This window comes from Bombina bombina, chromosome 6 (assembly GCF_027579735.1).
Source record: "Bombina bombina isolate aBomBom1 chromosome 6, aBomBom1.pri, whole genome shotgun sequence".
Taxonomy (NCBI): Eukaryota; Metazoa; Chordata; class Amphibia; order Anura; family Bombinatoridae; genus Bombina; species Bombina bombina.
This window is the reverse complement of record NC_069504.1, coordinates 58,119,584-58,143,409: the sequence shown is the minus strand read 5'-3', so window position 1 is coordinate 58,143,409 and position 23,826 is coordinate 58,119,584. Positions and strand designations below refer to the sequence as shown.

General features: G+C 35.3%; 1 protein-coding gene across 1 annotated transcript in view; it reads right to left on the bottom strand.

Annotated features, from left to right (window-relative positions):
* RBM17 (RNA binding motif protein 17) overlaps positions 1 to 23,028 on the bottom strand; it is a 103,288-nt gene extending 80,260 nt beyond the window's left edge. The window contains exons 1-4 of the mRNA XM_053716420.1: positions 22,873 to 23,028; positions 16,858 to 16,995; positions 8,991 to 9,107; positions 2,402 to 2,568 (exon numbers count right to left, since the gene is read on the bottom strand). Coding sequence (XP_053572395.1) covers positions 2,402 to 2,568; positions 8,991 to 9,107; positions 16,858 to 16,980 — 407 coding nt within the window. The 5' untranslated portion in view covers positions 16,981 to 16,995; positions 22,873 to 23,028. The remainder of the gene's footprint in view (positions 1 to 2,401; positions 2,569 to 8,990; positions 9,108 to 16,857; positions 16,996 to 22,872) is intronic.
* Positions 23,029 to 23,826: the final 798 nt, after the last annotated feature.

The following is a 23,826-nucleotide window of genomic DNA, read 5'->3' as shown; positions in this document are numbered from 1 at the left end:
AAATTGGAAAGTTGTTTAAAATTGAATGTTTTACTCAAACTATAAAAGAATATGTTGTGGTTTTCTGTTCATTTAAAAAGGGTATGAAACCCAAACCAGTTTTTTTCTTTCATAATTCAGATAGAGCAGCAATTTTAAGCAACTTTCTAATTTACTCCTATTATCAAATTGTATTCACTCCCTTGGTATCTTTATTTGAAAAGCCAGCCCATTTTTGGTTCAGCAAACCAATCAGCAAGCGCTACCCAGTCTAAACTTTCAACAAATAATACTAAGAGAACAAGGTAAAATGGTAACAGTAAATTGGAAAGTTGTTTAAAATTGTATGCCCTATCTGAATCATGAAAGTTTAAAGGGACATTCAAGCCAAAATTTGAATCCACGTGGATGCATTTCAGTTTTGATTAGAAGCATTTCTGTAATATACATGTATTAGCAAAAATGCTCCTAACGAAAGCTATAGCTGTTTCAATGGTGTATTTAAGTATGCACTGTGTACCAGCATTTTGAACACAGCACTTACTCAGAGAGCCTAAGGTGCTTGTACCATCTGGTAATGACTCAGTTTGTTAATTGCTAACATGAAACATGCCTCACTGGTGCTCTGAGCAGCTGTAGTATTTAAGATGCTGGTGCAGTGATAAAATCTAGCTATGCTTCACATGCACGTGCAGAGAAAAATGTTAACACTGAAACAGTGATAGCTTTTATTAGACGTATTTTTGTCAACACATTTATATTACAAATGTGTTTCTATTCAAAGATGTAATTAACCTATATAGATTTTAACTGACTTGACTGTCCCTTTACCATACATCTATAAATTTGCGTCTCTCTTGGCCGTGAGGACCTACACATTTTGGCTGGCTCCTGAGAGCGATACGCACTTGCAATGTCTGAGGTTAGAATTAATGAGCAACGTAAGAAGCAAGCTGATCTAACTAGACTCTGAGATGCAGCACGCAGTCTAAACGCACATGGCAAAGGAAAGATTATACAGATTAGCCAGCAAATCCCTTCCGCAGCACTCTCTCGATTAGAAAGTTCTATTAATAGCTTTTAAATAGTCTGAATTGTATAATCTGCTTAATTATCGTATCAGACATCTCTAGCAAGTAACCGGATATACAAACATCACTATAGTTTTGTCATTGCACGTTAGTAATAATGTACAAAGCAAGGCAGGGAACATTTATATAGTACATGTGGGTCGTTTCTGTGACAAGTCTACATTACAAATGACCCCATTAGATTTTATATTCAGCATTTTAGTCCCTGTGGAATTAACTAATGAGTTAACTAATCAGAGCAAACCTTTCTTAAGATAAATGAAAATGCTCAGGAACAGTATGTTAGATATAATTGGCAACAGGTAATGTAGCAGCTGAATCAGTAATGATATATAGCAAAGCAAACAATTAAAAGGACATTTTTAATATGCATAAGAACAGCAGTTAAAAGGGACATGAAACACAAATCTGAAATACATAAAGATCTATGTGCACTCACATCAATACAACAAAACTGAGCTAGAGATTGCTGCCAGCTGATTGTTGTAACTATCACTTGATAGTTACAAGGACATGAAACCTCTTATTTGAATGGTGGAATATTTCTATGGCAAGGAAGTCATAAGGGCCTCTTTAGAGACCCCAGAGTTCCCCCAAATAGGATCGAGGATAAAATTTGTCACCGTTATGACCTGGCAGTTGGACGGACACAGAAACAAGTTCACTATGCATTGTGAGGGACAAAAGAGGAGATACACACCACGATTTTGTTCCATATACGTATGGCTTTTTCAGATTTAAAAGAGGAGCTTCTCCCATTTCAACTGAGAGGTCACTTGTCTCTCTAGGTCAAAGATGGGAGAGATACTCAACTAAAGCTCCGGTCATACAAAACGGAGGTAGGCTCAGGATGTGCACTATATGCTATGGTAGTTGTGCTTGTAACTTAGATACACACATATATATACATATACACACACCTCTGCAAACTGCTCCCTTATTTCAGTTCTTTTGACAGACTTGCATTTTAGCCAATTAGTGCTAACTCCTCCGTATTTACGTGCATGAGCTCAATGTTATCTATATGAAACGCATGAACTAACGCCCTCTAGTGGTAAAAAAGCATTCAGATTAGAGGCGGCCTTAAAAATCTAAGAAATTATTATATGAACCTCCTAGGTTTGGCTTTCAACTAAGAATACCAAGAGAAAGCAAAATTGGTGATAAAAAAATTGGAAAGTTGTTTAAAATTACATGCCCTATTTGAATCGTGAAAGTTTTTTTTGGACTTGACTGTCCCTTTAACCGTTGTGAGCAAAGGCCTCTGGCTAGTACTATTACATGTGTCTGTAATTTAGCATATTTACAATAAAACAAGAATTTCTCCTTACTTTTCCCGCTCTTCAATTTCTCTCTGTCTTTCAATCTCTCGTAGCCGCTGCCTTTCTTCCCGCTGACGTTTCACCACTTTCTCATATTCGTTTGGAAAAACGGGGTCATATTCATCAGCCAATGGGACAAGCGCATCTCCAGTGGAAAAGCCACTAGGCAGTGAGTCCTAAGGGAGGAACAAAAATTGGTGGCAGCATTTACTCCTAGTGCTAAAGCATGTTCTCCATTTATGTATATACAAAATCTGATTCCCCTATAATAACCTGGCTCATTCTTACAATATACATTCATTAGCAAAAATGCTTCTAGTAAAAGCTGTTACTGTTTTCTGTGGCATACACACATATGCTGTGAGGGCCCGTGCACCAGTATTCAAACACAAATCAAGTCTTCAGAAGTGGTGTTTGAATACTGGTGCATGGGCTCTCCCAGCATATGTGCAAATGCCACCGAAAAACAATAACTTTTACTAGAAGCATTTTTGCTTAATGGAATTATATTGCAAAAATGCTTCCATTTCAAATTCTAATGAACCCAAGCACATTTCATTATTGACCTTTCTATCCCTTTAAAGGAACAGTATACACCAATTTTCATATAACTGCATGTAATAGACACTACTATAAAGAATAATATGCACAGATACTGACCTAAAAATCCAGTATAAAAACATTTAAAGACTTACTTAGAAGCTCCCAGTTTAGCTCTGTTAAAAAGGTTAGCTGGAACACCCACTGCAAGTGTGAAATAGCAGACACCCCCCCCCCTCCCCCTTTGCATACAAACAGATTCTTTACACAAACAGGAGCAAGCTGGAGAAGGTATACATCAGTATTCTCCTAAAACTTTGGGGCTTGGTTAGAAGTCTGAAAAGAGCAATGTTATTTAAAAATAAGCAAAACTATAAAAAAAAATATAAATTAAAAAAAAGCTGTATAGGCTACATAAATGGATCATCTACAAAACATTTATGCAAAGAAAATTCTAGTGTATAATGTCCCTTTAAATGCTGAGCCATTTCCACCCCCTGTACTGAGCTGTTTTGGAGCTTTAGTTGCTGCTTAGATTTAAGCACCACTGTAGGTCATTATATATATATATATATATATATATATATATATATATATATATATATATATATATATATATATATATATATATATATATATATATATATATATATATATATATATATATATATATATATATATATCAAGAGACCACTGCAACAAAATGTTGCAAAAATTTATATTTGTATTACAATTTTAATAAACAAGTTTGTTCCCTAAACAATTTTGTAAAAAAAGAAAAAAAAAAGGGGTTATCCACATATAAAAAAGGCCCTTTGGGTATATGTATGTAGCTTTGATCTGCAGATAGGGCTCCCATGAGCCCCCACTCTAATAAGTGACCACCTGGCATGAATAACTGGGCATTATTGCCAAACTGATCAGCTGGCTATTAAAAGCTATATTGGGGCATGTTTCTAAAAAGGAGCTTCAGTGCTTTAAACCTTAGGGTCTTGGGGCTGCCCCATACAGACCCCCTATCCTACAAAATTGAAGAGATAGATCAGTCAGTCTAGGAAGGGTTGTTAAGCTATGGCGTAAGTGCCCAGTGTGGTACTTATAACAGATCTGCTAGCACCCTACCTCCAAGCAAACCCATACTACTTACAAATTAACCTTAAATTGGATAGAGTATGATATTTTAAACAACTTTAAAAAATTGACTTCTATTATAAATTGTGCTTAATTCTCTTGATATCCTTTATCCTAGGTGAGCTCAGGAGTGTGCACATCTTTAGCCACCTGGCAGCTGTGTTTGCAACAATGTTTATTGTTGTGGTATACAATGTTGCAAATGCTTTTGCTAAACATACGTGCACAATCCTAAACTCCTATCAGTCTAACCAAGTTTACACTTTCACAAAGGATGCCAAAAGAACAAAGCAAATTTGATAATAAAAGTAAATTGGAAAGTTATTTACAATTGCAAGTTCTATAGATTTAACCCTTTAAGGACACAGCTTTCAGTTTGCTCAATTGTTTTATGACGGAAAAATTCCGTCACATGTCCTTAAGAGGTTAAAGAGTGAAAAAAACAGAATTTATGCTTACCTGATAAATTACTTTCTCTTGCGGTGTATCCAGTCCACGGATTCATCCTTTACTTGTGGGATATTCTCATTCCCTACAGGAAGTAGCAAAGAGAGCACACAGCAAAGCTGTCCATATAGCTCCCCCTCTAGCTCCACCCCCCAGTCATTCGACCAAAGGTTAGGAAGAAAAAGGAGAAACCATAGGGTGCAGTGGTGACTGTAGTTTAAACAAAAAATTTTTTTTACCCGACTTAAATGCCAGGGCGGGCCGTGGACTGCATACACCGCAAGAGAAAGTAATTTATCAGGTAAGCATAAATTCTGTTTTCTCTTGCAAGGTGTATCCAGTCCACGGATTCATCCTTTACTTGTGGGATACCAATACCAAAGCTTTAGGACACGGATGAAGGGAGGGAACAAGACAGGTACCTTAAACGGAGGGCACCACTGCTTGCAAAACCTTTCTCCCAAAAATAGCCTCCGAAGAAGCAAAAGTATCGAATTTGTAAAATTTGGCAAAAGTATGCAGTGAAGACCAAGTCGCTGCCTTACAAATCTGTTCAACAGAAGCCTCATTTTTGAAAGCCCATGTGGAAGCCACTGCTCTGGTAGAATGAGCAGTAATTCTTTCAGGAGGCTGCTGGCCAGTAGTCTCATAGGCCAAACGGATGATGCTTTTCAGCCAATTCTAACACCACATTCACTTTACACTCCTGAGAGAGACCCTAGTGCTTAGAGCCAGCAAACAGAATGACTGGGGGGTGGAGCTAGAGGGGGAGCTATATGGACAGCTTTGCTGTGTGCTCTCTTTGCTACTTCCTGTAGGGAATGAGAATATCCCACAAGTAAAGGATGAATCCGTGGACTGGATACACCTTGCAAGAGAAAAGAATGTTTCTTTAATTTGAGAACACAATGAGGTTGCCCCCCCACCCCCGCTCAGCTAGCTCAGGATGTTACACAGGAGGAAAAGGGTAAAATATTTGTTCAAATCATAAACTTCTTCTTAAAACATTTTTAGTGGAGCATCAATTTGCTACATTCTTCTAATCCTGGTGATGCTGCATGAATCTGAAATAAACTTCTGCCTAAATTAACAAAAAGGTTCTCTAGACCTTAAAATCAATTCTAATAAAACAGGTATTAAAAGAAATAATATTTTACCCATTTTCAAAGGGACATAAAAACCTTTTTTCATGATTCAGATAGAACATGCGATTTTAAACAACTTTCCAATTTACTTCTATTATCATATTTTCTTTGTTTTCTTGTTATCCTTTAATGAAAAGCAGGAAGGTAAAAGTTCAGGCGTGTGCACGTGTCTGCAGTATTATATGGCGCAAGCTTTGCAACAATGTTATACATTAGTTATAGCACTAGATAGCAGCACTATTTCCGGTCATGTAGTGCTTCAGACATGTGCACACTACCTATCTAGATATCTCTTCAACAAAGCATAAAACATAAGAACAAAGTCCATTTTATAAAAGAAGAATTTGCTATCTGAATCATGAAATAAACCATTTGGGTTTCATGTCCCTTTAAATGTTAAAACATTAAAAAGGGACAGTAAACCCCTTGAGATTTTTATATAAAATGTTTATGAGTGAAAGCAGTTAACATGGTGCACTGGGAACAGATTGTGCATTAAGAAAAGTATCAGAAGACGCATTGAGGGCTAGATTTATTAAAGCTGAGGCGTACAGGGGCGCGTATACGCGCCCCTGTACGCCTTAGCTCGCCTGTGGCGGGGCGAAAATACCCACAGGTATTCGGCATTGCACATGAGCGCAATTTTGCGCTCACGTGCAATCTCGCCCCCTGCCCGCGCACAGCCAATCACGCGCGGGCAGGAGCTGTCAATCTCCTCGGTCTGACTAGACCAAGGAGATTGAATTTCGCCACATTAGAGGTGGCGAAGAGGCTAAGGAAGCAGCGGTCTGGTGACCGCTGCTTGATAAATGACGGCGAGCAAGTTCTTCTGAGAACTTGCAGCCGTAGGTCGTTAATAAATCTAGCCCTGAGTGTTTCCTTCTGAAGTGTAAGTTTAATTAACTATTAGATGGTCTATGAATCGACCACTTGATCTGCAAGGAAGTGCTTCTGAAAATTACTGCTGAACTTGGTACCTTTCAGCCACCGTATTCTGATATTGCTCATATTGTAAAGTAACATTAGGAAGTCCCTTTTTGCAGTAAACAGTTGGGAGAATTCGTGGTAATAATAAAATGTTCATAAAAATATTCTGACAAAAAAAAAAAAAAAGAAAACAGAAAAAGTGTCAAATACCAGGAGCATAGAATCAGATTTGTCTTGTGTTATTATTAAAAAAACATAAGAAACAGATCTCAAATGTTTCCCCTTCATTTCTGTAGAAATTTAATTCAAGCAATAAACCTAATGTGCCAGTTGCTGCTACAATTATTTGCCAGGTTTTCAAGTGATCCTAAAGCTAAAAATGTGCTAACTCAGCTCTGTGCATTATTTTGTTATTCATGATTGGTTGCTAAAATGAATCCAAAATATATCTGCAGCTATACACTTATATGGGTGCAAATTCATATATTTATGTGTTAATCTTTTATTCCAGAAATCCGCCAATGTATGTGTAATGTTATTAGTCCACACTATATATCAATCATTCTATATACAGTATATCACATATTAAAGCAACAGTAACACCAAAATTAAACTTAAATTGGATAGAGTATGAGATTTTCAACAACTTTCCAATTTACTTCTATTACCAATTTTTTTTAAATAGGAAAAGTATATTGCAAAGTTGTTTTACAATGTATAAGTAATACTTTTATATAAAAATCTCAAATAAGTATTTACTGTCCCTTTAATGAGTGAAAGTAGTTACATGCTGCACTGGGAACAGATTGTGCAATAAAAAAATGATCACAAGGTGCATTGAGTGTTTCCTTTTGAAGTGTAAGTTTAATTAACCCCTTAAGGACCAAGGATGTACAGGGTATGTCCTACAAAAACTGTCACTTAATGATCAAGGACGTACCCTGTACGTCCTCTTGGTTTTCAAGCGCTTTCAGGTTATTGCAGTGATGCCTCGATATTGAAGAATCCTGCAATAACCTTTTTAAGCATCTGATGCAGAGAGAGCCACTCTGTAGCCCTCTCTGCATCGGCCAACGATGGTGCAGATCGTTGGTGTTTAATTTTTTGGCGGCCAATCAATAGGTCAAGGGGGGAGGCTTAAAGAGATGTTTGTGGGGGAATTAGGGAGTTTGGGGGGTAATGGGGGATCCTACACTTCATATAAAAAAAAAAAAAGATATATATATCTTTTAAAAACAAAACAAAAACCAGGGGTGCAGTATATTTTTATACTGGCATACTTTCTGCCAGTACTTAATATGGCGGTGTCAACTGTGAGGTTGGGGGAGGGAAGAGAGCTGTTTGAAAGGGGGTCAGGGAGGGATCAGAGAGTGGGATTATTATTATTATTATCATTTATTTGTATAGCGCCGCCAAATTCCGTAGCGCTGGGTACAATGATGGGGGTATACAATGACAAAGATCTGTGATACAATACAAAACATAACAAGACTAAACAAGTCTAGCACAGGATGAAGAGGGCCCTGCTCCGGAGAGCTCACAGTCTATAGGTGGGATGTGTCAGATGGGAGGCTGATCATATTTTATATATTTTTTTATAGTAAATAATATATGATATGATGAAAATACTGGTATCTTTAGAAAGTCAATTTAATGTCAAGAAAAACGGTATATAATATGTGTGGGTACAGTAAATGAGTAAGTGGAGAATTACAGCTAAACACAAACACCGCAAAAATGTAAAAATAGCCCTGGTCCTTTACGGTAAGAACACTGAAAATTGTCCTGGTCACTAAGGGGTTAACTATTAGATGATCTATGAAAATTATTGCTGAACTTGGTACCTTTCAGCCTCCGTATTCGGATATTGCTCATTTTGGAAAGTAATATTAGGAAAGCCCTTTTTGCAGTAAATAGCTGGGAGGAACATTCTTAGTAATAATAAAATGAACATAAAAATATTTATGACAAAAAAGGACAGAAGAAAAATGGTCAAATACCAGAAGCATAGAATCATATTTGTCTTGTGTTATTATTGGGGAAAAAAATATAAGAAACAGACCACATGTTTTCCCCTTAATTTCTGCAGAAAAGTAATTCAAGCAATAAACCGAATGTGTCAGTTGCTGCTACAATTATTTGCCAAGTTTTAAAGTGATCCTGAAGCTAAAAATGTGCTAACTCAGCTCTTTAAAAAAAACACATTAATAATTACAATTGTCACAGCAAATAATGATGGATTATCTTTCAATACAAAGAATCTGTGTCACATAAAACCCGTTGGACATTTGTGAGCCTTCACCATTAAAATTTACCAGCTCATCTTGGGAAATCCCAGACAATGTATAGATAGCTATTAAACAATACTAAACCAGAAAGCTTTTTCTTTATTTACATTCAGAAATTACCTTTATTCCAACCCCTATATGAGGTGGAGTGTCGACAATCTGTCGTTCATCGGCAGAACTCACTCGCTTCAGATCAATTACAGGAGCAAGGACGCTGCCCTGTTTTGCCTTCTGTGTCTGAAAAAATAAAAGGTGTCATTTTTAAGACGAATTTGCAACAAAGCCAGAAATTAGTTTAAAGCAATGAAAAAAAAGTCTGATAATTTCATGTCCTGTATTAACAAACTAGTCATTAATATTCAGTGTGTCAGCAATTACTAGTTAAGCGGTTAGAATCAGATCAAGGCAGCAGCAGCAGGGCTTTGTTCTATGGTATAATGTTTATTGGATTTTATACTAATCAGTTATGCTTTGTCTAGTAGGGATGCTGAACCTTCCAAACCACCCACCCACAATATGGAGGAATATTGTAGGTGGGTGGTTTGGAAGGTAGCAAGTCTCCCAGTGCCTAGGGCAGCACAGAAACTAAACACGCCATTGGTAGGAAGGAATCTACTTACTACAAACAAATACAAATGTTCCTGTCTAGCTCTACGGTGGGGAGCACACTATTCGCTGTCAGTGACTTACAGTGATGTGAATTGTAAGGAGGTTGGATTAGGTCTTCCTAGATCAGGAATCTGATGAGCCCACATATAAAGGGATATGAAACCCAATCTACTTCTATTTTTTTATTTGCTTTGTTCTTTTGGTATCATTTGTTGAAGAAACAGCAATGCACATGGGTGAGCCAATAACACGAGGCATATATGTGCAGCCACCAATTAACAGCTCCTAAGGCTACCTAGGTATGCTTTTCAACAAAAGATACCAAGTGAATGAAACATAGAAAATTTGGAGTTTCATGTTACTTTAATAAAAGCACAGTAATTGGGATTACATTAACCCTCTCACCCACAGGTGTCACATAATTTACCATACAGATGACTTTTAGCTATATTCGAGCCCAAAACTAACTATAGCTGTTTATCATTTAAAGGGACGAAAGATAAAGCTCATCTTTTATGACGCAGACAGAAGGTAGAAATAAAACGTTTGATATAATGTATCTCTTTCTATCTATATCCTTTGTTGAAGCTTTCCATGAGAATATAGAGAGGTAGGCTCCCAGCTCCTAAGCCTATCTAGATATGCTTATCAACAAAGGATACCAAGAGAACTAAGCAAACTAAATAATATAAGTAAATTGGAAAGTTGTTTAAAATTACACGCTGCTCTTTCTGAATCATGAAAGAAACATTTTGGGTTTCATGTCTCTAAAAAAAAAAAACGACCATCCTGGTAGAGAAGGTCATGAGAAATGCAACCAGATTGTACATTTGTAAGTACATTTTCATTTTATTTTCTATTAATTGTGTTTCATAATCTTGGAATCCTTTGTTAAAGTGAAGGTAAATTTTGATGCTAAAGTGGCCGGTTTTTAAAAATTTGATTAAAAACAGGGGCACTTTAATTCATCAAAATTTACTTTTCACTCCTGTTGTGAAAAAAAAAAACTTACCTTTTAATCTTCACAGCAGCTCCAGCTTCCTCCACCCGTCGCAAAGCCTCTTCCTGGGTCTAAAATGAGGAATCAGGCTTGCTCCAATCACAGCGTTTAATAAGACACTGATTCCCCCGGGGGGGGAAGCCGTGATTGGAAGATGACCTATCCATCATTTCTGACATCACAAATGGCTTGCGACGACCGGAGGAAGCTGGAGCGGCTGTCAAGATTAAAAGGGAAGTATTTTTTTCACAACGATTGAAGTGTAAATTTTGTTGAATTAAAGTGCCCCTGTTTTTAATCGAATTTTTAAAGACCGGGCACTTTAGCATCAAAATTGACATTCACTTTAAAAGATGCAGCAATGTACTACTGTTAAGCCAATGAAAAGAGGCAGATATGTGCAGCCACCAATCATCCACTAGCTCCCTTCCTGCTTCTGAACCTCAGCCTACCTGTGGAAATGCTTTTCAAAAAAAGAATACCAAGGAAAAGAAGCAAATTAGATAAAATAAGTACTTTGGAAAGTTGTATAAAAGTTCATGCTCTATCTGAATTATGAATGAAAAAATTGAGTTGTGTGTCCCTTTAAGAATAGAAACTTTCAGTATAAAAAGTATACTAGTAGTACTAGTTACTGTACCGTCAAGTAAAAATGTAACGCACAAAAATTAGATGTATTAATGATAAAAGAAAAAGTTTAAAGGGATGGGAAAGTCAAAATGAAACTTGCAAGAATCAGATAGAGCACACAATTTGAATACACTTAATCACTTCTATTTTCAAATGTGCTTTGTTCTCTTGGTATCCATTGTTGAAAATGAATTACGCACATATCCTACATTGGTGGGAGCTAGCTGCCGATTGGTGCCTGCACGCATTTGTCTCCTGTGATTGGCTAACTAGATGTGTTCAGCTACCTGCCAGTGGTGCAAGGTTGTTCCTTGAGCAAAGGATAACAAGAGAAGCATATTTGATAATTAAAGTACAGTTGAAAGTTGTTTAAAAATTGTATGAAAGAAATTTTGGAGGTTTCCTGACCCTTTAAGAATTACACAGAATTACACAATTAAAGCCAACATAGCCGAGTACAGCTTGAGATATAGAAAATGGCAAGAATCTGTACTGTAGCTCAAAATGTATATTTTAGTTAGAAACCAATACAACCATGAACGTGAATGAACTAAAACGAAAAAAAAAAATTACGAAAAAGAACATTTCGGACAAAATGATATTTTTTCCCCCCGTGCACATCTTTAATATAGACAAAAATAATAAACGTCCTCTTCTGATTTTTAACCATTAATTTAATTGAACAATATAGTTATAAAATCCTACATTTTGCTGTACGTGGGTTTAAAATATTTGGGAAATAAGTGCCACTATTTACTATGTATGCTATAGAAAATGGCACCAAAAATGTATTGTATTTCATATGGTGACATTTTCTCATATTATGAATTTCTGTAAACTAAAGTTATTTTCTAAAAATGCTTACCTGCTGAAAAGAACGAGGTATAGTTTGTGTGTAAATGGTTTAGTAGCTAATGGGTGTTAAAGTCTTAGAGCCTTACAACCTATTGTACTGCTTTTGGGGCATGCGGCTGGCTACCAATAGAGCTGAAGAACAATAAAACTTTATTTTTCAGCAAAGGAACATCCAAGCTGTAAAATATTTTAAAACGCTCACAAACTAGCGTTACATAATTCACTTCAAACTACTGATTTTTTTATATGTGTTTAAATTAGGGCTGCAACAACTAATCGGTAAGTTTGATCATAAAAATAGTTGTCAACAAATCTCATTATCACTTAGGTGGTCAGCGATTAGCTGTTCAGTTGCACAGCACCAGCTGCTTTAATCTGATGATCTACTGCAACTAAGATTGTGCAAAAAAAATTGAATTTATTTATTTATTTTATCTTTTTTCTATCCGATTAATCGGATAATAATCATCCGATTAATCGGATAGAATTTTTTTTTATAAATAAAAATGTTTGCACAATACCATGTGCTGGAGTTCATCAGATTGAAGCAGCTGGTGCTGTGCAATTAACCAACTAATCGCTGACCACCTGATTGATAATGAGATTCTTTGACAACTATTTTTATGATAAATCTTACCGATTAGTTGTTGCACCCCTAGTTTAAATAGTGCCGCTTTATTTGCACAATAGAAATTAGTTCAGTTAAAGGGACAGTCTACTTGATTTTTTTTTATTGTTTAAAAGATAGATAAAGCCTTTACTACCCATTCCCCAGCAATGCATAACCAACACAGTTATATTAAAATACGCTATAACCTCTACATTTCTGCCTGTTTCTAAGCCCCTGCAGGTTGTCTCTTATCTCAGTGCATTTTATTAGCTTTTTCCCATCCAGACACTGCTAGTTCATGTGTGCCATATAGATAAACATTGTGCTCACTCTTGTGGAGTTATTTATGAGTCGGCACTAATTGGCTAAAATGCAAATTTGTAAAAAGCAGTGAGATAATGTGGCAGTCTGCAAAAGCTTAGATAGAGGTAAAAAGTGAATTAATATAACCGTGTTAGTTAACTGGGGAATGGGTAATAAAGGGATTATCTACCATTTAAACAAACAAATTCAAGTAGATTGCCCCTTTAAAAGGGACCCTGAAGTTAGTTTAATGTTGGACTTGACCCTTTAACAGCTGAGCCATTGCACCCTTGTGCTGATCTTTTTTGCAGTTTTTAGATGTTGCTACTGCAGGCTATTTTCCAGTAACATACATATTATATATATACACATTTATGGGAAAAAAGTATGATTAAGTGGGAGACCCCGAGACGTCACAGTTTGCTTTTACCGTCTACAATAAAGATATCATTTTATATACGGTGCTGTAGACCTATTAAAAGACTTTCCTATACTTTGGGGGCCAGGCAGTGTCTTTGGTTGTAACGAGCACCCATTAAGCTGACTGCTGTGCTGCATATTGAGAGAGATATATTTTCTTTAGGACACCCAAAAGATTTAAACTATACCATTACTTTGTATATATATCATGACATGCAAGAAACCTGCAACATAAAGTAAAAAAAAAAAAAAAAAAATCCGCTAAACTATATAATAAAGAGAAGGTGCCTTTTGTTATAGTCATCAGTGTTCTCCTAGGACCTATTTAATGGGCACACCACCCAGCTGATTTTACCGACTACCTGGTTAAAATTTAAAGAGACATGAAACCCACATTTTTTCTTTCATGATTTAGAAAGAGAATGCAATTTTAAACATCTTTCTAATTTACTTCTATCAACTCATTTGTTTTATTCTCTTGATATTCTTAGCTGAAAAGCATATCTAGATATGCTCAGTAGCTGCTGATTGGTTGCTGCACATAGAAGCCTTGTGTGATTGGCTCACCTATGTGCATTGCATTTTCTTCAACTAAGGATATCTAAAAAATTAAACAAAATAAATAATAGAAGTAAATTGTAATGTTGTTTAAATTTGTATTCTCTATCTGAATCATGAAAGAAAGATTTTGGGTTTAGTGGACCTTTAAGGATAAAAATGAGCAAATATTTAATGTTTGTTGCACAAATTATCAATAAATCAATTTATGTTAATTGTGCAGTTAACTTGTGCTTTGAATAGCTTTAAAGGGACATGAAACTATTTTTTTCTTTCATGATTTAGAAAGAGCATGCCATTTTAAACAACTTTCTAATTTACTTCTATTTTGCTTTATTCTCTTGATATTCTTTGCTGAAAATCATATCTAGATAGGCTTAGTAGCTGCTGATTGGTGGCTGCACATAGATACCTTGTGTGATTGGGTCACCTATGTGCATTACTATTTCTTCAGTAAGTAATATCTAAACAATGAAGCAAATTAAAGGGACACTGAACCCAAATTTTTTATTTAATGATTCAGATAGAGCATGCAATTTTAAACATCTTTCTAATTTACTCCTATTATCAAATTTTATTTGTTCTCTTGCTATCTTTATTTGAAAAAGAATGCATCTAAGCTTTTTTGTGGTTCAGCACTCTGGACAGCACTTTTTTATTGGTGGATGAATTTATCCACCAATCAGCAAGAACAACCCAGGTTGGTCACCAAAAATGGACCGGCATCTAAACTTACATTCTTGCATTTCAAATAAAGATACAAAGAAAATGAAGATAATTTGATAATAGGAGTAAATTAGAAAGTTGCTTAAAGTTACATGCTCTATCTGAATCAGAAAAGAAAAAAATTGGGTTCAGTGTCCCTTTAAATAATATAACTAAATTGGAAAGTTGTTTAAAATTGTATTCTCTACCGGAATCCTGAAAGAAACATTTTAGGTTTAGTGTCCCTTTAAGGAACATTTATAAATAACAGAAAATGTTATTATATTCCATGCCAGGGATGATGAACCGTGGCACGCTTGATGTTGCAGAACTACATTACCTATGATGCTTAGGCACTCTGAAGTCATCATGGGAAATGTAGTTCTGAAACATCTGGAGGGCCAAGGTTCCCCAATCCCTGCACTATGCAAATAAAAATAAATGTATTCATATCAGGTTATCAGTAGTATCACAGTGATCACCTGACTATTAAAACTTATTTTAAAGAGGGGATTCTGGGCTTAAAAAAAAAAAAAAAAAAGTTCTTGGTGGTCTCTATACATTTTCGTTTACCTATTACAAATGCCTGGAGACTCTCTCATGAAAAAATTGTGTATTATTTGTTTCTTGAGCATCAATGCAGCACAATAAACATAGGAATAATAAGCAAAGGGAACATTTATACGAAGCAAAATGGGCAGAGTGTTTTTTATAATGTGTGCTTTTACTTATATACCGCCAAGACACGCACCGTTTGAAACAGCAGCTAAATACCAAAAATATACTGCAACAAAGGACAGCTATGCTTTAAAGGGACACTAAACCCAATTTTTTTTCTTTAATGAATCAAAGAGCAGCAATTTTAAGCAGCTTTTTAATTTACTCCTATTATCAATTTGTCTTCGTTCTTTTGCTATCTTTATTTAAAACAGGAATGTAAAGCAGGCGCTATCCAGTGTGCTGAAACTAAAATGGCCGCCCTTAAGCTTTACATTCCTGCGTTTTTAGATAAAGGTATAATATTTGCACATAAAGAATGAATTATCCTGACTCCAAAATGCTAAACTAGTAAAGCAAATGGATATTATCTCCAATACATAAAAATAAATAGAGCGTACTGTTATGAATGGTGATATCCACTGTGTAATGCTTAAAACGGTATTGTTATAAACCTGTTATATCCTATAAAGTGACACAATAAATATAACTGTTAATCATCATTTAAAAAAAACCCAAGAATTTAAATGATGGTTCACTTGATCTCCGTCCACAGAGGAGGTCACTGCAGTCTAAAAATTAATTTATTGTCTGTTGTGTTAAGCTTATTAAAGGGAAACTAAATAAAAACATTTTTATTACTTATGGGGGAATGTACTATAGATTTATTTCCCCTATTAATGTGCTCCCAATGATCCATTCTGCCTACTTTATTTTTATTCTAAAAAAAAGCTGCATTTCCTGTTGAACCCTACACTGCACATTTCAACACCGCAGTAATGGCTATGTAAACAAGAGACATCACAATAAATCAACCTCACAGTAAGGGTCAGGGAGAGAGTAACCAGCCCTTTTTCAAGGTTGTTCCTGCATCAGCTTTAAAGAGGTTACATTGCCTCAAGGCTTACTGGCAACCATTCCGCAATAGTCTTTTTATTCTTTTTTAACATTGTCATTGGGCTGTACAGTCAATAAGAAGCTAAACCTCCAACCCCTTCTAAAAAAAGACTGGTATTCTCGAAGAGATATTGCTTAAAGGACCAGTCAACACAGTAAATTTGCATAATCAACAAATGCAATAACAATACAATGCAATAACAGATAACAAGACAATGCAATAGCACTTAGTCTGAACTTCAAATTAGTAGTAGATTTTTTTTCTGACAATTTTAAAAGTTTTATGTCTTTTTCCACTCCCCCTGTACCATGTGACAGCCATCGGCCATTCATAAATGCATACACGTACCATGTGACTGCAATCAGCCATTCACAAATGCATACACACTTATTCTTGCACATGCTCAGTAGGAGCTGGTGACTCAAAAAGTTTAAATATAAAAAGACTGTGCACATTTTGTTAATGGAAGTAAATTGTAAAGTTGTTTAAAATGGCATGCTCTATCTGAATAATGAAAGTTTAATTTTGATTGAGTGTCCCTTATAAGCTCAGTCCTGAGGGTGCGCACCAGACTTTTCTAATGGGGTAGGCAGAAGGGTATCTCATGTTTGTACTGTCCGATGACACTGTTTTTTGTTTTCTGTACTGTCCCTTTAAAGTAAACAGAGTGGTATCTACCTACCTTTGCTTGAGTGACTGTTGCTTTTTTGACCTGCAGCTGAGACTGTAAGAGTTTAAAGTTTTTGGACCATCCTTCTGTCTTTGAGTCACTGGTCTCCACACCAAGATCATCGTATAAAGACATTTTCCTCCTATCACCCTGCAGTGCAGAAAAACCACAGCAAATAAATGTCCGTTGTACATCCAGTTACAATATAATACAGCTAAATAATTATTATTAGAAAATATGCAACAAGTATGGTGGTTTATGAACTTCTGGATACTTGAGTTTTCCAAAGCAAACAGTGCAATAGTTAAAGGGATAGTAAACCCCAACGTTTTCTTTCATGATTCAGATAGAACATACAATTTTAAACAACTTTTCAATTTAATTCTATTATCAAATTTTCTTCATTCTCTTGTTATACATTGCTGAAGGGACAGCATTGCACTACTGACAGGAAGCTGAAAATATCTATTTAGCCAATCACAAGAGACAAATGTGTGCAGGCACCAGTTAGCAGCAGCTCCCACTAGTGTATGATATGTGCGTATTCATTTTTTAACAAGGGATACTAAAAGAACAAAGCACATTTAAAAATAGAAGTGAATTTAAAAGTGTCTTAAAATGACATGCTCTATCTGAATCATGCAGGTTTATTTTTGACTTACTATCCCTTTAATAAAAATCATCTGAAACAAATGTTATTGCTGGAACAATTTTACATATAAACCTTATAACAAAAATGTGTCATTTCTCAGTTCCTACATTCAAATATTGATTGTACCGTAGTTACAGGCCAAAAAGGCTATTTTGTATCAGTCATATAGCAATTAAAGATCTAACCCTCAAAATATTTAAACTTTCAATATAATGGCTCACATATTTTTCTGATTTTTTCCCCTTTTTTTTTAAACTACACATTAATTTTCAACTTGGCTCCTAAAAAGAAGATTTTTTAAAAATAAAAACCTGATTCATAAAACAAAAGGATCGGAAATAACTCATTGCATATAAATACACATAGTAGTCAGGCAAATGAGTTCCTACAAAGAGGTGCATTATCTCTACAGTAACCTGAAAAGTTCAACTATTGCTCAAAAGCTACAACAGACCAAGGGGTCTACAAATCTGTTTAAAATGTAGGAGCCAGAGTTGTATTTGTATATAGATTTATATAGAATAAACCAAAAAGTTAGGAGCCAGTAGTGGTAAAATTTTAGGAGCCAGTGGCTCCCTGGTTCCTGGCTTTACTGAGACCTGCAAGAGACTATCTGACACGGTTTATGCAGACACACAAATACTGGCCAATGTGTTGTTTTTCCAAGGATGCTTAGAGAAGACATACACAGATCATTAAAATGATTCTTTTATAAAGAAGTGGACAATGACTTACTCATCAAAAAAGATATAAGAGACATTATGGTAGTTTTTGCATACAAAAAGTTTTAACAACATTTAATGAGCAAAATTGTAGTTGTTTCGCAATCCACAGAAACACCCCTTAAAAAAAGCTTTGAGTATGTTTATATACTCTCTGTTAATGTGATCTATTAGCAGCAGATATGTGTAAGCTGCTGCACTGATCAACCAGTGTCTGTGTAGCATATAGGAGGCTAAGGGTTCGGACTTCCACTGAATTCACAGCAGCCTCTCTGTGGCAATGAATATCTACCATTACAGCAAAAGCAGGGATAATTATTAATAATAAATGTGCATGGCAAAGATGTTGTTTTTTCACTGGTCACAATGAAGCATTTTGTGGAGTATTTATTTAAGCGTATTACGTGTATCGCTAGTCAAAGCTCCTAAAGCAGGGGTCGACAAATCTGTTTAAAATTTAGCCAGTAAGAATATTTAGGAGCCAAACAGTAGTAATTGTATATAGATATATGGAGAATAACACAAAAAAAGTTAGGAGACAGTGGTAAAAGTCTAGGAGCCTGTCCTAAAACCGGCTAATAACTTTATGATCAATATATATATATATATATATATATATATCCTCTTACATTTCATATGCATCTGCCAACTCCACACTCAGAGTTATTTTATGATCTTTATTTATTAGTGTGATAGATTATTATCTCCTTATAAACAATGATAGAATAGTTCTCAACAAACCCAGGAGCAGGGTAGCCACTGGCTCCTAGAATTTTATCCTTGGCTCCTAACTTTTTGGGTTATTTTCCATAGATCTTTATACAAATACCACTGCCTGGCTCCTAAATATTCGAACTGGTTCCTACATTTAAACAGATTTGTCAACCCCAGCAAGAGATATCATACATGATCATTCTAACAATGCCCTATTACAATTGCTGATTCTCTTTAAATATGGAATAGCATTAAAACAGAGAATTAAAGTACCACTGTAAAATGTAGATTTGTACAATTTTAAATCAGACACACTATCACAGTCACTAGAAAGGATTCGGAGAGAAAACATAAGGGATTTTTCCTTTCCATTTACCACTGAGCTGCACAAAACTATTAAACACAATAAGGGTATCTTTAATCAGTTCACGTGTAAAAGCACAAAATAATCCCTTCATTGTGTGAAACTATAGAAGTGACTGCTGTAGGAATTATTACTGTATAAACAGTGTACTGACTGATATTCTCTCAAACAATATGTCCCCCAAGGCAGAACATGCAGTGATCTGAGATGTCATCGCAGAAAATGCAGCATGTCTGCAGAAAGAACAGGATACATTCAGGAATTATTAGCGATTTAACTTTTCAGCGCTGCTCCACATTAGGCTATTCTCTGGTTGCACTGAAGGTGTAAGTTTTCCTTATCACAGTTCATCCAGAGCAAAGTGCTGTTTTAAGTGAACAGTGAAATATGCAGTAGCGCTGCAAAGCAGTAGTGCATTGATTGACTGGCTCTCAGAGATTGTTTCAAGCCCATTCCCTAGCCTTTATATGTCTGCAAAGCTGTTTTTTTCTGAATATAAGACGTTTTTATGAGCAATGCATCTTTTGTATTACTACTTATATGTTGGACTATGTCTGCAGCTAATTTGCAATGCAATTTTCAACTACTGCACTATATTATAAAACTTTAAATATTGCTTTATTCTCCATTTAACTAACATATTGCAAGTGAACTGGTGCTTTAGTGTAACTGCCTAATTTATAATTGAATTTGATTTAAAAATGACCTGCAGAAAATGTTTCACTGCAAAAAATCTCATTGCAGAAAGTGAAAAAAAAGTTCTGCCTCTGGGAATATGTCCATAATTCACAGGAGCACACTTGTATGGACAGTTAAAGACATTAGTGTAAATGAATGCTAAATATAATGTGTGGATATATATATATATATATATATATATATATATATATATATATATATATATATATATATATATATATATATATATATATATTCATATATTTTTTTTTTATTGTTTGTTGTTGTTTAAATATTGAAGAAATCAGTGCAAAAGTTTTGTTTCTATAAAGTAATGAGTGCTGTAACATTGCAACCTAAAGGGACACATTTTTTTCTTTCGCGATTCAGATAGAGCATGACATTTTAAGCAACTTTCTCATTTACTCCTATTATCAAATGTTCTTCATTCTCTTGGTATCTTTATTTGAAATGCAAGAATGTAAGTTTAGATGCCGGTCCATTTTTGGTGAACAACCTGGATAGATAAATTAATCAACCAATAAAAAAACTGCTGTCCAGAGTTCTAACCAAAAAAAAAAAGCTTAGATGCCTTCTTTTTCAAATAAAGATAGCAAGAGAACGAAGAAAAATTGATAATAGGAGTAAATTAGAAAGTTGCTGCTCTATCTGAATGATGAAAGAAAAAATGTGGGTTCAGTGTCCCTTTAAAGACAGATATAACACAGAGGCAATAAAAAAAGCTAACAGGGTTTCTACACTCTCTTTCATTGCCTGTTTTATATATGTCCCAATCTGTCATCAGCAGAAGAGATAGATAAGGGAAAAACCTAGGATGCATGCCAGCACCCACATTCCTTAAAGGGACAGTCTAGGCCAAAATAAACTTTCATGATTCAGATAGAGCTTGTAATATTAAACAATTTTCCAATTTACTTTTATCACCAATTTTGCTTTGTTCTCTTGGTATTCTTAGTTGAAAGCTTAACCTAGGAGGTTCATATGCTAATTTCTTAGACCTTGAAGCCCACCTCTTTTCAGATTGCATTTTAACAGTTTTTCACCACTAGAGGGTGTTAGTTCACATATTTCATATAGATAACACTGTGCTTGTGCACGTGAAGTTATCTGGGAGCAGGCACTGATTGGCTAGACTGCAAGTCTGTCAAAACAACTGAAAAAATGGGCAGTTTGCAGAGGCTTAGATACAAGATAATCACAGAGGTTAAAAGTATATTATAACTGTGTTGGTTATGCAAAACTGGCGAATGGGTAATAAAGGGATTATCTATCTTTTACAACAATAAAAAATCTGGTGTAGACTGTCCCTTTAATGGATAGGAAAGTCAAAATTAAAGGGGCATGATTAAGATCATGTCATTTTAAGACACTTTTAAATCCACTTCTATTTTCAAATGTGCATCATTCTCTTAGTATCCCTTGATGGAAAAGAAAACGCACATATCATACACTAGTGGGAGCGTCTGCTAACTAGATGTGTTCAGTTAGCTGCCAGTAGTGTAATATTGTTCCTTCAGCAATGGATAGCAAGAGAATGAAACAAATTTGATAATTGAAGTAAATTGGAAAGTTGTTTAAAATTGTATGTTCTATCCAAATCATAAAATACATTTTGTGCGTTTCCTGTCCCTTTAATTTACACCTCTCAGCTGCCACTGAGAACTGCAAAATATTTGCATGTGATTATACCCTTTCAGCTGTCACAGAAGAATAAAAAATCTACATATGTAATTTAACCATTTGACTGACACACGTTGACATGTGATTTAACTTGTTGATTGTCAAAGGAATACAACACATTCAGTTGTGACTTTACCTCTTGGCTGTCATCAGGGAATGCAATCAATTTAACGTGTATCTATTATTTGGCTGCCATCATTTGCCTTTATGCCTTGCCTGCAACTGCAGAATGCAACACATGTGCCTTCACCCCTTATCTGCCACAGAGGAATGTAATACATTCATGTGTCTTTACCTCTTGGTTGCCACAGAGTAATGCAACACACTTTGAGATGATAATATAAAATGATAAATCATATATATATATATATATATATATATATATATATCTATCTCAATCATTATTTATTTTGTCCCCTTTTCCTGCAATTCCATTCTGAAATTGTGAGCTTTTCAGTTTCGGTTAGAAATAGAAGTGCAGAACACTGTTATATTCCACACAGCCATTGGCTGCACACTCTAGTGACCTATGTATAACTGTCTCTAATTGGCCAGATCAGAGAAGGTAACTTAAGTTATAACATGGCAGCTCCCATTGTTTTATAGACACTTGAAGTTTCCACTTATTTTGTCAATATTTAAACAGCTAAAGAAACTTTAAAATACATCTACAATCTTTACTTTAAATGCATCATATCTATCATTTATTTAGTGTTTAATGTCCCTTTAACGTGTGCCTTTACAAATGACTCGTATTAATGGAACACATGCACCTTTATGCCTTGCCTGTAACATGCAAGCCATTCACATGTCTAACTCTTGGTTGCCACAGAAGAATGCAACACACATTTATATGTGATTTAACCTCATCTGCAATCCAGGGATGCTACACATTCGTACACAATTTAACCACATGTATCCTGGACTTTACAGTAGGGTTCCAGCACTCTTTAGCAGTTATGGGAATACTATGCCCTACAGAATCATTTTATAATATTGCATACGACTCTCTCTGTATTCTGCTATACGACTATGTCACTTACCAGGATCATCTGCATACGTTTATTAAAAATGAAAGCCTATTGTATCCCTTCACTACCTTTAAAATAGGCCTCAAGCCGAGGTCCCTGCAGTGAGCTCGCTTCGTTAATCTTCCAAAACACCTACACAGTAAAAGAAGTAACACAAACACTCACCTGCGAACGGCAGCGGCTCCTCCATAAAATTAAAAACTACTAGAGCGAAGGGGCGAACAGGCCCAACCGTGTATTACATGCGACAGCCGGCCGATTTACGCAAAGTACGCAACTCGAAGCCGTAAACCTACCCCAAAGTAACGTAAATTGCGCATTGGGCTATTAGAATTAGGAAAAAAAGGGCAAGACGGTTTAGGTAGACAACGTAAAGAGTGCGACAAAAGGATATGATACGTACAGATGGTACGGTGAAGACTGTTGCAAGAGACGCCATCATTGTTTTGGGCAAATAAATTAATGTTTAACTTATGTTGGTATTTAATAGTAGCACTATAACATATTTTGATATAATAAGGTATGTGCGGGTGCGTTCCAAATTAAAAAGTTTGTTTTGTTTGAAAAAAAAGTCTTCCAATTACATTCGCCTAATCCGTTTGTTAACATTTGTTTAGTGCTCTTCGCATAGTATTGTTCTCACTTGTTAAAGGGACATTAAACACTAAATCAATGCTAGATAGAATGATACATTCAAAGAAAACATTAGTCTGAGAATAACATGTAGACGGCTGTTTTAAAGTTTAATTAGCTGTTTAAATATTAACAAAATAAGTGTAAAGTTTTAGTGTCTATAAAACAATTAGAGCTGCCATGTTGTAACTTAGGTTACCTTCTCTGCTGTGGCCAATCATGGACAGTTATAAATAGGTCACTAGAGTGTGCAGCCAATGGCTGTGTGGAATATAACAGTGTTCTGCACTACTATTTCAAACAGGAACTGAAAAGCTCACAATATTAGAATGGAATTACAGGCAAAGGGGACAAAATAAATAATGAAAGGATATTGCAGAGTTTACTTTATATATATATAGATTTTAATTTTATATCACCATCTCAAAGTATTTAGTGTCCCTTTAAGGTTATTAGTAAATATTAATCTTTCAAAGACAAAAAGCT